This window comes from Crotalus tigris, unplaced genomic scaffold (assembly GCF_016545835.1).
Source record: "Crotalus tigris isolate CLP2741 ecotype Arizona unplaced genomic scaffold, ASM1654583v1 scf7180000023718.2468807, whole genome shotgun sequence".
Taxonomy (NCBI): Eukaryota; Metazoa; Chordata; class Lepidosauria; order Squamata; family Viperidae; genus Crotalus; species Crotalus tigris.
Genome location: NW_024100137.1, coordinates 91,694 through 108,565, shown reverse-complemented (window position 1 = coordinate 108,565; position 16,872 = coordinate 91,694). Strand labels below are relative to the sequence as shown.

General features: G+C 35.1%; 1 protein-coding gene across 3 annotated transcripts in view; it reads left to right on the top strand.

Moving 5' to 3' along the window:
- HS2ST1 (heparan sulfate 2-O-sulfotransferase 1) overlaps window positions 1-12,577 on the top strand; it is a 105,477-nt gene extending 92,900 nt beyond the window's left edge. For all 3 annotated transcript variants that reach the window (XM_039320970.1, XM_039320969.1, XM_039320971.1), the window contains 3 exons: window positions 967-1,064; window positions 4,493-4,650; window positions 9,649-12,577. In XM_039320970.1, the coding sequence (XP_039176904.1) occupies window positions 967-1,064; window positions 4,493-4,650; window positions 9,649-9,875 (483 nt within the window). In that variant the 3' untranslated portion in view covers window positions 9,876-12,577. The remainder of the gene's footprint in view (window positions 1-966; window positions 1,065-4,492; window positions 4,651-9,648) is intronic.
- The last annotated feature ends 4,295 nt before the right edge of the window (window positions 12,578-16,872 follow it).

The following is a 16,872-nucleotide window of genomic DNA, read 5'->3' as shown; positions in this document are numbered from 1 at the left end:
ATCATGGATCATGTAAATCCATAGGCACCCTCAGCTGGGTCTTCATTTTATGTTATGGGAACGCTAAAGCAATTCATGGATCCATTTCGGCCAGACCGCATGGGTCTTCCTTTTGCTTTGGTGCCATGTTAACTGTATCCAGGAGATACTTTTCCTTTAAGCAGATTCAGTCTACTTATGAGATTGTTTATTATAGCATTACTTGGAAAATTCAGTCCAGAGACCCTACTCTTGCTATAATGCCTAAAGAGTTTCTTAGCAAGAAGGAAGTTGGTTGTGATCCAGTTGATCAGTCAGCTGTAACTAATGCTGTCTTAAAATCTGTTCTGACCACACATTTCTTGCTGATGTACACTTAACTTGGTGGTTATCATATCTCACCCTCTGTGCTCTTGGATTTTGCATTGGTTATAAGCAAGAATTGTTCTGCAACATTTGTTTGGATTCTGCTCCAGTAGCATTAAAAAGTACTAAGTAATTAACCTTTGTATAGGAGGATTCAGAACTATCAAAATTAGCCCAGTCTACTGTAGCAGCAGCAGCAGCAGCAGCAGCAATAGTATAGCTTGATTGCCAACAGGCAATCTTTTTAATCAATAAATATAATACCTTCAAATTAGTTCCTGCTAATATAAAATAAACCATTTTAAAAAAAATTAACACATTTTGTCTATATTCCCACGAGCCATTTTAATTTCCATTTTTAGTTTAACTTCTGTTGTGATCTCTGCAAATAACATTTGCTTCTCAAGGGTCTGTATCATTGATTGGTTATCTGCAATGGGAGCCCAACAGAGCTTGACTTGCAAGCATAGTTGATGCAAGCAGATACAGTTGTAGAAATGGGACTTTTTGCTATTCTTATATCCATTATTTAACAATATGACCATATTGAAAAGTTTCATATGGAAGAAGGAGGTTTATAGCTTACTTCTGAGTTTCTTTGGTTTTTTTTCCCCCCCCCAGACATTTGACGAATGTGTGGCAGCTGGAGGCTCAGATTGTGCTCCTGAGAAACTCTGGCTTCAGATACCATTTTTTTGTGGGCATAGCTCTGAATGTTGGTAAGAATATGACATTACAGAAGAGATTTATCCTCGATTGTGTTATATTGATTGAACTAATGAAAATGGGTACCAGAAATTTAAATTCGGGCTGATGGTGGTGCTGAGAATGGCGAGCTTTAATTAACAAAAGTAGCTTCTCTTCCAATGAGCAGAGTTTTAGAGAATTATAAACCATTTTCAAACTCAACTGTCCCTTTCCTTTCTAACCTTCCATATCAATGATTGACTATCCCGATTAAAAACTGTTTAAGAGGACTTCTGGTTTTGCATCATGGTGAGACGGGACGCAGGAAGGCAGAGCATCACCCAAAGAGGTGATGAAGAAGGAGGGGTGCCTTGTTGATCACAGAGAGACGGCGGTCTCCCTGTTTGATCCAGGGTGTGGCCGGCCATTAGTTGCTGACAACCGAAGAACAAAGCTTTAATTAGCACATCGTAAACAGCATGTTTGGACTGGGTGAGAATATTGATCCTTTATTTACTATTTTACAACTGAATTTCCTGGGAAAGGCTCCCAAGAAGTTTAAAGCTTTGGGATGTGAACAGAAGCGGCATTTTAAATTTGTTATGGGGGACAGAAATACACAATACTGAAGTGAAAGTAATACAAAGCCACAGCTTTGATAAATCTGAGATAATTGTTAAGATTTTCTCTTTGGGAAAAAAAATATTGAGGTGAAATATAAGAAATCAGACCTTTGTTTTAAAAGTGGAAAATGGACTTTGAATGACATCTAGTGGTGGATTTGAGTACAGCACTATAACTAGCTCCTTGGCTGCTTTGGTACAGCTGGCAATAAAGGAAAATATTATCATCCTGACCTTCTTGGACTATAAATACCTCCTGAACTTGGACTTTTAATCTCAAGAGCTAGTGGGAGAGAAAGAAAGATTTGACTTTTGAATGTATCTGGCTGCAGAGAGATTTAACATTTTGAACACTTGGAACATTGTGGACTACAACCTTGCCTGATTGATAATTTTCAGGATACTTGAGACAAAGTATTACTACAAAATATTGCTATTAGGACTGGATTATGAAGCTATATATAAAGACCAGAAAACTAGAGGAAATCTTATTCCACTTTTAATGAGACTGGTGATACCAGAGGATTTCTAGGAATGATGCCTCAAGAAAAAACAAATACATTTCAGAAGGAAATACTCCCTATGTTACAGCAAATTCATCAAACATTTGTTGCACAAAAAGAGGACATAAAAAAACTATAATGAGACTAAAAATAGCCTAGATGATATAAAGGACCAAATCTCCAAATTGACGCTACAGCTGGAAAGCTCCAGGACAACGACTGTAAAGTATGACCAAATAAACAAGAAATCAGAGGATGGAGTAGAAGAAATAGATCTAGAGATGGAGGAGATAGGAGAAGGAAAATATGGACTGCCATATACATATAAAATACTGCAAGACCTACCTATAACAATGAAAATACAAAAGACCTTTTACTCCTTTCTCCAAAATACACCTGATGACAAGGAAGAAGATTTTAGAAAATGGAACATAGAGTGGGCAGAGAAAATGTCTAGGGCAGTGGTAGGCAACCTTGGCTCTTTTATGACTCGTGGACTTCAACTCTCAGAATGGCTGGCTCAGTTCTGGGAGTTGAAGTCTACGAATCATAAAAGAGCCAAGGTTGCCTACTCCTGGTCTAGGGAATGTGGATGGGCAGAATTCCTCCCCCCCCCCAAATACTCTGCCTAAATTGTCTTTCTCATGCCAAGCAGCTTGCACAAAAACAGAATTTTTGGGGGGCAATTTAATTGCCTTGCCCTGGAAAGCTACTTGGCAAAGAAAGAAAGCGAGAGTTAGACTTAAAAAATAGAAGATTTGATTTATCAGAGGGGGCAATATCTGTTTAATATACCTGTTTGAATATGATTAAAAGAACAGATGAGCCTTAGATATAACTAGAGTTTTGTAATGGAAGATATGATTTAGAATTAAAATAGCATTTTCTTTTTCTGTTTTTGATATGGAAATTTGAAAATAAGAGGATTGGTATAAATAATTTTTTTTAGCTATATAAATGTAATTAGTATTGAGAAAATTTTAACTGATAAAAATACTGTAAATATTGATGGGAAATCAAACTTTAATAAGAGCAGGAAAAACAGGATATTGACTTATGAATTGATATTGTTATTTCTATAACATTAGTAAAATACGATGAAGATGTCTATATCTAATTTTGTATACATCAATAGTACTAAGAATTGTAATTGTTTAACGAGGGAAAAGGGGAAAAAATATGAGAAAGAAAAGAAGATCATGGAAAAAATATTGGAACGTACAGTACCAAATAGATTTATATTGAAGAAGTTAATGTTAAATACGTAAACCCAGACAACATGTTGTTTACTAAGCTCTAAAGATTGTAATTTTTAAAAGTCAGTAAAACTTATATATATAAAAAATAAAAACTGTTTAAGAGGAGGTGGGGATTTTGGCACTGGCTTTAACAAGTATTCATCCAAAGGAGCTAAGCTTATTTTTCATTTTAATTGATGGAAATAGGCACAATTGAACTGCATTATAAAAAACTTAAGCACACTGTGAATTCATCAGTAAAGGAAAAAGGAGCAAATAAGAGGGGTTTGTCATGATAGTGCCCCAAACAAGTAGTGTCTGGAGGTCACTTCAAGTATAACCTATTTCCAACAGAATGTTTTTGTATATAAATGTGTTGATGATCATTTCTTCAGACAATTTATTTGGTGCAAGCATGAGCAACTACTTTCTGAGTACTAAATTTCATCTGAATGCTAAATCATTTTAAAAATAGAATATAGAATATTCTTTATTGGCTATGTGTGATTGGACACACACGGAATTTGTCTCTGGTGCATAAGCTCTCATACAAACAATGTTTGTACATACAAACAATGAAGTAATATACAGTAATCATAAGATACCAATAGTAGATGATAATAGGAAAGATGAGAAGGCTAATAGGAAATCCCTTTGTTTTTGCTTATAATGTAGACTTACTAAAATGCAAATATTCTATGATTGTTGTGGAAGACTGTTGAACAACTCAAATGTTCTCTGAATCTTTTTTTCTCCCATTACATTCAAACTGACACTCTTGGCTATTTTAGTATAATAGCAAAACTTTCCCCACTCCATAGCACATTTTAAAAAGGCATTTGCACCATCAAGAAGTTAGAAATCAGAGCTGTAAAACTTTTGACATCTAACCTAGGCAATGAAGAGAACAAAAAATGGGGAGAAGGGAAAAAAGCAAAAAAATAAAAATGTGTGTGGCTGAAACTTTGTTTTCTTGTCTGTGCAAAGATAACAGCTTAGCCATTATTTTAGCCTGGTGTGAGAATATCTAAATGAAGGGAACCAAAATTCTTGGCAGACATCAAAACCATCCTGTAATTACTTTTTATCATTTTAGGAATGTGGGAAGCAGATGGGCTTTGGAACAAGCCAAATACAACTTGATTAATGAATATTTCCTAGTGGGAGTTACTGAAGAGCTTGAAGACTTCATTATGTTGCTGGAGGCAGCTTTGCCTCGCTTCTTCAGGGGTGCTACAGAATTATATCGAACAGGTATTTCATCACCCGTCAACTACATCATGTCTCTCTCTGTGTGTATTTCTTTTTAGGAGAAAGCACAGCGTCTTTTCCGAGATTTTTCATTATTTCGTTCCTGAAAGAATTACAAGCGATGTATTATGGCTATTAAAACTGAAAATGTGTTTCAAGCATAGAATACACACACACACACAGCACTTTGCAAATTCTGCTGAATTGATTGACTGGGGTGTGATTCAGCAAAATTGAAGACTATGGCATTTTGATTGATTGGGGTTTTGGCCCAAAAAACAAAATCTGCACATCTATTAGAGGCTGAGGGCAAGGTTTATGTTCCTCTCTGTTCTTCCACTACATACCTAAGCCAGGCAACTTGGCTAGCAGATGATGCTTGAGGGGCCGAATCTAACCTCCCACCCCAAATCATCCAGCCAGTAGTCTCCAAAAGAAATATAATAATAATAATAATAATAATAATAATAATAATAATAATAATAATAATAATAATAATAATAAAGCTGGAAGGGACCTTGGAGGTCATCTAGTCCATATAATTATAAAGTTGGAAGGGACTTCGGAGGTCATCTAGTCCAACTCCCTGCTCAGGCAGGAAACCCTATATCATTTCAGACAAATGGCTGTCTAGTCTCTTCTTAAAAACTTCCAGTGTTGGAGCATTCATCCCTTCTGGAGGCAGGTTGTTCCACTGGTTAATTGTTCTAACTGTCAGGAAGTTTCTCCTTAGTTCTAGGCTGCTTCTCTCCTTGATTGGTTTCCATCCATTGTTTCTTGTCCTGCCTTCAGGCACTTTGGAGAATATCATGTCTCCCTGCTTGGGGTGGTTCTTAAAAAAGAATTCAAGTTAGCAATTTTGTTTTAGATTGGTGTACACCCAAATTATTTTAATAAATTCTAACAATTTGAATGGGTTACAAGTCTGTATTTAAATATACATATGTGTTTATATTATACCTATTGAGATCCCTTCCTCCTCTCCCCACCGTAAGCATTTCTTTCCCCAATCAGCAGAGGCACACTGAGACTCCGCAGAGGACATTCTTATGTTCCCTTTTAGCCACACCTCCCTTCCTTTCCCCCCAAAGCAGTGCATCTCTATGATTTGCCCCAAGTGCCAAGAGGGAGGGGGAGGGGGGGCACATGGCCTCTGGCCCCTTTAAAAAGAACGTTCCCAGCCCTGGTCTAAGCACTGGCTCCCTCACCAGTCTTTCAGTGCTTTGCTTCCATTTTATATATTGTTTTACCAATATATAAAATACAAAGAAAAATAAAAATAGGAAATTAAGAGAAGGAAAAAAAGGGGGAAAGAAAATATGAGATACAAGGGAAGAAAGAAAAAAAAGAGTTGACTTCTGACTCTTTTTAGCACAGTACAAGATAACATTCCAGCTCAACTTTTTACTTTTACACATTACTATATAACTAGCCATTTCTATAACAACAAATCTATCTAATCAGCAAAAGCAAGTCAAAGTTTCATTTTGTTTCATCAAAAGCCCCAATTCCAGAAGTGATATCCAAATAAAAAACAATAATTAAATATGTTCTTCTCTTTGAATAAAACAATCAATTTAACCATTTCTGCATTATCTTCCTTGCTGTGGAAATAATATGTATTTCTATTTGCACTTAATAATCTTTATAAACTATCACCATTTATATTAACAAAATTTACTGTATTCTTTCAGATTCTTTAACCTTAAAGGGAAAAATACTTTTTTCATCCATTTTAAAACATTTCTGAAATCAAAACTTTCTAATACATCTTTTTTTAACTTCCTCTTAACATGCATACTTTTAAGTTCACTATTAAATTTAAATCACTCCCTCCAAGTTACCTTCATAGAATATTTTTTTCTTCTTGTATACATCCTTTTTAAAATTCTAAACGTTTTTAAAATTAATACATCTTTTTCTTTAACTTTCTCTTAACACAGGTACTCTCAAATACACATTCAATAACATTTCACAAGCTTTAGGAATTACATAAGCATTATATATAAATGAAAAACACATTTTCAAACTTTAGATTAGACTTTCTTTCAATTACAAATATCAAACGATAAAAATCCATCTTAATTCCAATTGACTCATTAAGTTTAAGTCACTCCTTCCAGCTTGTCTTTATGGAGTAAAGTCTTTTTCTTCTCTGGAATGTTTGTCAAGTAGTTATAAGCTTCTCTTTTCCTCAAGGATTTCTCAACCGTTAACGTCCATAAGGGAAAGTTTTAAACTTATCCTTTTAAAAGTTGCAGATTTTCTTGGAGCTTTTCTTTCAATCGTATTGGGGAGCTTATATTTAAATTATCATAATAAGAGTCAGTGTCAGGTTTATATTCCAAAATTGCAATTGACTTCTCTGCATTGTCAGCTACTTGTGAAATTGCCTCGGAGGTTTGGTAACTTTCTACACATATTTGCATCTCTGAAGTAGTTTGAGAAGCTTTTTTAACATCCTTGGTGCATAGCTGATCTATAAACTGATGGATTTTATTTAAAGATTTTTCAAATGCATTTCTAATAATTTGCTGCTCCATTTTCTTAATTCTCTCTCTAGTCAAAGAGTAGTTTTTTTGGTAAACCACTTAAGAATTGCTGGCCAATTAGGAATCATGAAAATTGGAAGGTTTTAGCCACCCACAGCAAAACAGACCAAGCTACAAATTACTAAAAACAATAAACTAAACTAAACTAAAACCACAACTTTCTGCCATTATATTCCTCCATCAACTTTTTTTTTTTAAAAAAAAAGATACTCCACACATCCTTATTTTGGCTTGCCTTAACAGCTTCTTCCTTGTTTAACACTGAAGAAATCCCCAAAATGGCACAGATCTTCAAAAAGGAATAACAGGCTGTGGCTAAAGAGGCTCATTTAGCTTAATAAAGATTAATAGTCCTTAAAAATTACTAAGAAATGAAAAGCACAACTTACTATCCATTTGAAAAATAAATTTTAAAAGGCTGCTTCTTCAACAACGAATTGATTGCAGCCCCCCTGCTTTCGACACACAAGCTGCTTCAAAGCACAGCTCCTGAAGCTACTTGCAGACCTTTGCTGTATCGGAGGATCTTGAGGGATAATTCTAGGCCTTTTCCTAAGCCAGGAGAGTCATATAAACTAAAGGAATGCCAGTTCCTTTTGTTGGTAGTTGAAAAAACTACAGCCCAGGGAAAAACCCTTCAGGGATCCTTCTCTGGGCATGTCAGTTAGCCGTCTTTTCATCAGAAGTCACCAGTCTCTCAGTGCTTTTCTGTCCATACTCTTGTAGATCTTGCCCACTTCTTTGGCTTCAAGTGCACTATATTCCACTGCTTTTTTCCCTTCCTCATGAATCTTCCCCTAGTTACCCTTAGCTGCCACTGTTTTGCTTCGCCATAATGTATACTGCTGGCCTGATTGCCTCTCCAATCACCCTTAACTGCTGTATGCTATCCCCAATGTTGTTTGGTTTCCTTCTCCCCCCCCCCTTTCTCCAAAAACACTTCTGAAACCGATTTTGGTCTGGGCACAGTTGTGTGCACAGAACATTTTGCCATTACTAGTGAAAATATAATAACAGTGGCTTTTTCCAATTCTCCCTTATGTATCTGAATACATATAATTTATCTTTTACTAGTTGCTGAAAACTAAATAAAACATAAATGGCCTTTCTATATCCATCTAGGCTCAGTAGACCTAACCTTTTCATCACCATTTGAAGAGGTCTAACAAGTTTTCAGGGGCTATCAGTGTATTACTGAAAAAAAAGAAAGTAAAGCTTTGTACCTGGCATTAGGAAATAGGAAATGGACCAAATCACCTTTAGACTGTATTTCTAAATAGCAAATATTACTCCTTTAAGTGTCCAGTTATATGTAGCAGAGCTGTGCAGCGCTTCAGAGTGAAAGGGGAAAAGATATTTCAAAGCATGGATGTATGTAAAATTTGAAATGCCCTGTGTCAAGCTGAAAACAGTTGTTTTCTATTGGAAATGAACTGTTTTTTTAAAAAAGTTTTTATTTATTTTTTAAATACAATTCAAAAGTACTTATTCAGCAAACATTGTCTGAATTTATCATTCACTAATACAAATTGAATTCCTAATCCCTTATTCTTTTCTCCAGCCATTGATAAAATAAGTCCCAAGTTTGAAAATATTCTATTCTTTTTCTTTCAACCTCAGAGTAAGTCTGTCCATTTCCGCACAATCTAGAATTTTTTAAATTATTTCTTCCTCTGGTGATATTTCTTCATGGAAATGAACTGTTTTAATCCTGTTGGAAATGTCTCAAGTATAACACTCCACAAATGATCAAAATGGCCTGTTCCCAGTAGAGTACAACTGTTTGGAATTTAAACATTTTTCACACCATTTGATAGGAGCCATATTTACTATTTTCTTTAAGTTCATTGTAGTTTATAGCCTGACTTTGATTATTATTTCACAATTATGGCTAGAGAGTAGAATATAAGGAGCTAGTTTTGATAGAATGTAATATAATATACAGTATAGCTTGTACAGTATGTTAAATGCATATAAGTCTTGTGGGATATACCTAACATAAATGACTTTGTCCTCTTGCCTTTAAAAAGATATTTTAAGATAAAACATTTATGTTATGAGAAATGTCACCCAAACACAAATTGCTTTGGTTTTTTTTTATTAATGATGTTAATTGTTATTAATTTTGCTGAATTTCTAAATATTAATCATGATTGAAATAGATAAATGAATGTGATAAGAAGAAATGCACTTCTCTGCAGTCACTCCCTCTTTATAATTAAGCCCTTTAGCAGTGATAAGAATGCAACTTTTTTGTTTTTCCCCTGTTGCTCACTTCTCAAAACTTAATAAATCTTGGTCAAAATTTTGTCACTTCATATCCCTTTAGAAATCTGCAGGCCAAAACAACAGCAACACTCTGCAAGCTTGCATAAATTTATGGTCCATGAGAATATTTACGCTATGACCCAATGAAATTGTGACTTGTGACTTTTTTTTTTTTTTTAAGGTAAAAAGTCTCATCTTAGGAAAACAACGGAGAAGAAGCTCCCTTCAAAAGAAACCATTGCAAAGCTCCAGCAGTCTGAAATCTGGAAAATGGAGAACGAGTTCTATGAATTTGCCCTTGAGCAATTTCAGTTTGTCAGAGCCCATGCAGTTCGAGAAAAAGATGGAGAGCTATACATTCTGGCACAAAACTTTTTTTATGAAAAGATCTACCCCAAATCAAACTAAAGACGATGCATATTTTTAGGTTAAGAAAACAAACCTTGTGATCACATCCTTGTTCTCGGCACCAATTTGTAGATGATTGATAAATCCACTCAAGTGGTAGAGTGCACTGTGTGTCGCTGGAGGAAGACAGCTGAAGACTAGAGACCTTGATCATCTCTAAGTTTAAGCTTTGGTTCCTTTAATATTCTGAAAGAAGGTTACTACTTAGACCTTGCACAAAGATTTACAGAAATTAAGCACATACCAGTTGTAGCTGAAGCTTAGGTGAAAGACTTCCTTTTATTGTCTTCTCGATTCATGGGGCAGTTTCTTTTACTTAATGCAGTGCAGAGAGGAAGCTGTTGGTTCAAGATGGAGATTTGGATTGTATACACTTACAATTAATATAAATAACTGGCTGACATTTGTGCTTTGTTCTTGTGAATTCATATCACATAACATTCGTTGGAATGTTCACCTCCTAAGAAGTGATGCAGCTGGACGTTCCCGAATTTATAAATAATGGATTTTCATTTTAAGAAGTTAGAACTGGTCATCAGTGGTTTTTTTTTAAAAAAAATCAAATTCTATAGTAATATTGTAAAAAGGCTGGAAATCACTCAATGTTTCTTTAATATCTTTTGAACCTCCATCTTAGGTTGGAAAAACTGTTAAGTTAGGTTTTGCCTACATTTCAATGTAAAACAGATAATGGATTCTGTATCAATGTTCCATGAATTCTTTGTATTTTTAACAGCTACTGGCAAATCCATATTCTGACTCAAATAGTGAGCCTGTGGTATGGTTAGGGTTTTCCTATTTAGATACTTTTACCAGTAGAATATTTTTACTAAGGTCCTTTACAATGTGTTTTAAAGTATTGCATTTGCAAAAGGAGAAAACAGCTGTAAATAATGCGTATTTTATGTATTTGGACCAAAAGGCTAGAAGTAAATTGTTTAAAGTGTCTTTGCACCAATTTTGTTGGACGAAAAGTAAAAACAACCCAATTTGCTTTTCCAATCCCCACTTAGAATTGACAGTTGGACATCATTGAAACATACTTCAGTGATCTCAACAAATTTAAATATACAGTGTGTCTGCCTAGGATCTCTTTTTTCAGAAAAACAACTTAATCTTCATCTTTTTATCATGACTAAAAGAAAACTGAAGCATGTGGCCTGGCCAAGAGAGATATGAAGAAATTGATGTCAGTATATTCATTGAACGGCCTTACATTACTTAGTAAAATTGCATTTGCCACAGTTAGCACCTTACAACATAAATGAGATTATTTAGCAATTAACATTCTGAAATGCTATATTTTAAACAAAAATCAAGAACATTTGCAGTTCTTAAAATTCCCTGTTGGTGCACAATTGATTTTTTTTAAAAAAAAACAAATAGCATTAAGGTTTGAAGATTTTAAAAAAGTTAAAAAAATAGCCTTTGAATTTCACATTCAGTAGAGTGCTAGAAGTGTAGCTGTATCAAGAGGAAAGTGTGTCTCTATTATACAGACAAAACAAGTTCTATCTATAATTGAATGTTTTAATGCCAAAAACATGATACTGTTATAATAAGGTAATGAGACTGTTAAGTAAAGCTTTTACCTTTATGTATATTTTCCTTTGACTACTTCTTAGAGAGATTTTAAAATGGCACTGCTTTCCTATGCTGTGCACTTTTGTTCAGTTGACAGATACTGATTATGTTACTTCCCTATATTACCATAAGCCTGACTGTTTTATGGCCATTTAAGTCCAGCTGAAAGAGTTATGGGAAAATGTAGTAATTCTTGCTGTACTATTTAAAATATATTAAAACTTATGAACCTTAAGTGTGGATGTTGACATCCCAACAAAAATATTGATATTCCAGGCTAATGGTTATATAGTTTGCCTGTTTTTCATTCTTGTGTGCTGGGAAGAGAATTTAAGGTTCTGCTTCAAAACAAGGAATTGTGTAACATAATCTGAGCTAGTATCACCATGAAGATATAAATGTGACTGCAAATTATTTCCAAAAACCAGTATGGATCATCCTCCTTAACATGGTATCGATTACATGGGATATCAGTCCTTGCAGATTCTCCACTATGTGGATGTGTGTTAAAGGAAAGAGTGTTTGTCTGCTAATTAGACATGAACTACTTTGCCTCTAGATGTATCTTCATTAGTTCAGGTGCATTTTAGGCTGCAATGATATATCTACAGTTACCTGGGATTAAGCCCTGTTGAACACATTGGAACCCATTCGTGAATAAATGCATATGGTTATACTGGCAATATTGTAAAACATACATCAAGTGGGTAAAAAGAATAGAAAGGCCCCCTTTTTATTTCCTAAATGCTCATTTTGAAAGCAAACTGTAGCAGCTATATACATTTTAGTTTAGTTACCTTAAATCATAAATGAATTATATTTGGCTTCATGAGATATCATCAGATACCACTCCATTTAGGGAAAACAATATTCCTCATGGCTATTTAGTCCCAGAAACTATATGAAAAGTTGCTGCAATATTAAGATATTGGCAGAAAATTTAAAAATGTATGATTGCATTTAAAATAAAACACAATATTTTGAGACCCACAACACTGCTATTGCATTTTACACTTAAAACATCTGTATTTTATTCCCTAAAATTCTTTGCATGATGGGTTTGTAAATTACTTTTAAAGAAATAACTGAATAAAGCTCTTAATGCTTATAAAGTAAAATACATGCTTCTAAACATTTAACATAAACTTACAACTTACAAAAATTAATTGAAGCAAGACATAGCTTACACATTTCAACAGTATTGAAAGTTTTATTAATGAATTATTTATCTTCCTAGAGAAGGCTGTTTAACTATGATTTTACTTCACAAGTAAAAGCATAGTTTAAAAGGCTAATTTCTGTTTGAATCTTAGCTGTCAGAGAGACGGTAGTCAGAGCTTTGATCTTTAAAGAACTAAATTATCTCTTGTTAATCGTTAACATTCTCTGATTTTTGCTACAATAATTGACTTACTTGTTCCCTAAATACTTTTCTTCTAATCATTTGTTCTTTCTGGACATTCCATTTAGAATTCATGGAAAGTTTAGCTGAGCTTTTTGTGGGGGAAGAGGTGAAATATATAACAAGGACAAATAAGACTTTTAAGGGGGGGGAGATAGAGCAGTATTGTTCAGTGTGGCTGAGGTCTCATTTTTAATCTTAAACTTGAAAATAGTTGTAAACATGGGCATACAGGAACAAAAGGCTGTGTCAAACTCAGGCTTGATTTGAAATGTCTTACTGGAATGACTAGAGCAGTGATGGCGAACCTTTTAGAGACTGAGTGCTCAAACTGCAACCAAAAACCCACTTATGCATCGTCGGGTGCCGGGTGGGTATAGCCCATTGGGTAGGCGTGGCTGTGGTGGTAACAGCAGACTGGATGGGACTAAAAAGTTCCAATCAATTAATTCCAACTTTGTGAGATTTTTTTTCCCGCGAGAAGTTGAAATTGACTGATTGATTGAACCTTTTTTTTTTTTTTTTGCACACGGCAGCAGAGGCCTAAAGCGAAAAGGTTTTATAAAATCCAGCTGAAGGCCTAGGACTGGGGCGACGGCATGTGTGCCCACAGAGAGAGCTCTGAGTGCCGCCTCTGGCACCCGTGCTGTAGGTTCACCACCATTGGACTAGAGAATTATAAACTTATTCAAGAATGTTAAAAATATGGAAGATCTATAGGGATATGCTTTCAGCTAAATTCTACATGACAGTATCCATGTGGAAGTAAGACTATCTTATGGACAAAGTTTTTCTTCAAATCTTCCCCATCAAGATCAGGAAATCAAGAGTAGAAGAGTATGGATTGGCATCTTCAGATTGTATTGATGACCCATCACCCAATAGGACTTACACTATAATGTGATCTAGTATACTTCTAAGGCAGGGGTGTCAAACTGCCAGCCCGTGGGCCGGTTGCATCATGCGGAGGCCGCGCTCACCCCAGCTCTGGCAATGCAAAAAAAGTCATGATACGTTGTGACACGTCACGCCACAAGTTTGACACCTGTATTCTAAGGTGTTCCAGCAAAGACTGCTAATGGTAGAATGGCCTTTGTTATTAAAAATAAACACTCTTTTCTCACTGTTCCCTGGGAAACCACAGAAAGACTTGTAAAAGTGAGAAAGTGTTTTGATCCTATGATTTTTAAGTATCTTGAAATAATTACAAATATAATATCTAGAATGTTCCTCCTTTGCAGCACATACAGTGGATATAAAAAGTCTACACACCTGTTAAAATGCCAGGTTTTTGAGATATAAATAAAATCAGACCAAGATAAATCACTTCAGAATTTTTTCCATCTTTTAACATATAAGCCGTACAATTCAATTGAAAAACAAACTGAAATCTTTTAGGGGGAAAAATAAACATAATAACAGGGTTGTTTAAGTCTGCTCACTCTTAAAACAAATACTTTGTTGAAGCACCTTTGGATTTTATAACAACAAGCATTCTTTTGGGGTTGGAGTCAGTCGGTAAGGCCCATCTTGCCTTGAAAGTCTTTGCCCGCCCTTCCTTGCACAAGCGCTTCAAATCTGTCAGATTGCAAAGGCATCACCTTTGCCCAGCCCTTTTCAAATTGACGGATATTTGGAACTGCTCATGATTCCTTCCACCTTGACTAAAGCCCCAGTTCCAGCTAAAAAAAAAAGCAGCCCCAAAGCATAATGCTTCCAGCACGGTGCTTCACTGTGGATATGGTGTACTTTTGGTGATGCACAGTGTTGTTTTTACGCCAAACACACTCTTTGGAATTATGGCCAAAAATTCAACCTTAATCTCATCAGACCATAACACATTTTCCTACATGCTTTTTGCCAGACTTGGGGTATTGTAGTAGCTTTTGCAAAATGTAGCTGGCCTTGGACGAATTCCTTTAAAAAAAAAAAAAAGACTTCCTTCTTGTCACCCTATCCCACAGGCCAGATTGTTGTCACATGTAATACAATGAGATCTTTTTGATGCTTTGTAACTCTTTGCAGTTACAGTTTTTGCTGTAAGAGGCAACTGAGTACATGTCAGACAAATCCTACAACAGCTGAACTTCATATGAGCTTGATCAGAATCACTTTAATTGATGGCAAGTGTGTACTGACTGCTATTTAACTCCAATATGAATGAGATTGGTTAATTCTGAACACAGCCACAGCCACAGATCACAGAGTGTGTGCATGGTGAAGCAGCTATCTTATTGTGCATTTTGTATTTTTATTTTTTTCCTCCTAAAGGATTTAAGTTTGTTTTTCAACTGAATTATACAGCTCATATGTTATATTAAAGGCGGACAAAATTCTGAGGTGATTTATCTTGGTCTGATTTTTTTGTAACTCAAAACGCTGGCAGTTTAAGAGGTATGTAGACATATCACTGTAGATGGTAGTTTGTATTCCAGGCAAACTCTGAGCAGTGGCTGTGATTACATGTAGGATTGGCACAATAACCATTGTCTGGTATCCTTCAGGAGCAAATCATGGTTAGTGGGGGTCTTATTTTTTTCATTTCTCCTAATAATTTCTGGGCATAATTCTAAACAGTGATTTTGAAGAGTAAAACAGCCAACACAAACTGGATCTTTTGTTACCTCTGAATTAATATCACATAATAGATTGTCCAGCCACCTGTAACTATGGTTTGTAGTTGATTACATGCTATGGAACTGGATGAGGGATTGTGACAAGCATAGTTTCATGTTACATCTAAATTGTATTAGGGTCTGTGAGCTCTGCAGTTTTTCAATTATTGGTTCTCCTGAAAAAACTCTTTGTTGTTAGGAGTCCTCCATGGTGATATTCTATAAAGAAGATAACTGAATAATCTTCTCCTCTCCTAACTGTGAGTAGAAGTATTTTTCCTTCATACTGAGCATGTGGGCTCAAGATGCACCTTACCTGTTGTTTCTCTTGATAAAAACTACAAATGTACTTTTTCTGAAACATTATTTTTTTTTTAATTTGAAAATAAAATGGTGGTGATGGCATAGAGAAACTACCAAAACAAAACTGATTATCAAAGACTGTCAAATAGTAGCTAAACAGAGATTTATATTTCAGACTCAATACTCAATACGAAACTATTACAATTGACTTTCCTTTCTATATGTCAGCAAGCAAGGATAACTTTTTTCATCAGGTTTTTTTTTAAAGATTGTAAATGTCAAATTAAATTTGTATTAAATATTGAGTAACATATTCCTTAAAGGTGCAGCTCGTAGTACAGATAATTATTAGTCTGGAAGATAAAATTCCTTAAAATACTTTAATGCATGTATTTAAAGAATTTGAATAGTAGGACCGCTTGAATGAAGTTGTAAGAATTGCTTTATAAATCTTTAGGCTATGGGGGGGGGGGATAGTGATATTCTGATTATTTATATATTTTGTAAATCCAAATATATGAAATATGTATGTTGTAATGTTTATAGTAGTATTCCCCAAATCCAGTGAATTATTACACAAAAGCACTGTGCCTGCTAGAGATGGAATCAAATGAGGGATGTGTGTATGCAGTTGTTATGCACATGAATTGCTGCCCTGAAACAAATGAGAAACTTACCTGCAAAAGGGCAATGTGTCTGATTCTGGAATTAAAACACAGTTGTGGAAAGTATATTATTGCGTAGGGCTTGTGTCTGTCTGCTTCACAGGTTAAAATTGCCTCTTACTAAGCCGTTTCTGTACATGCCCAAATCTGAAAACCCTCCTCCCTCTCAGCAGATGACAGTGTAGAATCAGCTTTTTGAAATCATGTGCATTGGAGAACAGAACAACTTTAATATGCATTTCAACTATGACACTTTTTCTCCAAGTTACAGGTAGTCCTTGACTTACAACAGTTTGTTTAGTGACAGTTTAAAGTTACAACGGCACTGAAAAAAGGGACTTCTGACCAGTTTTCACACTTATGACTGTGGTAGCATCCCCATGGTCACGTGATCAAAACTCAGGCAATTGACTCCTATTTATGACAGT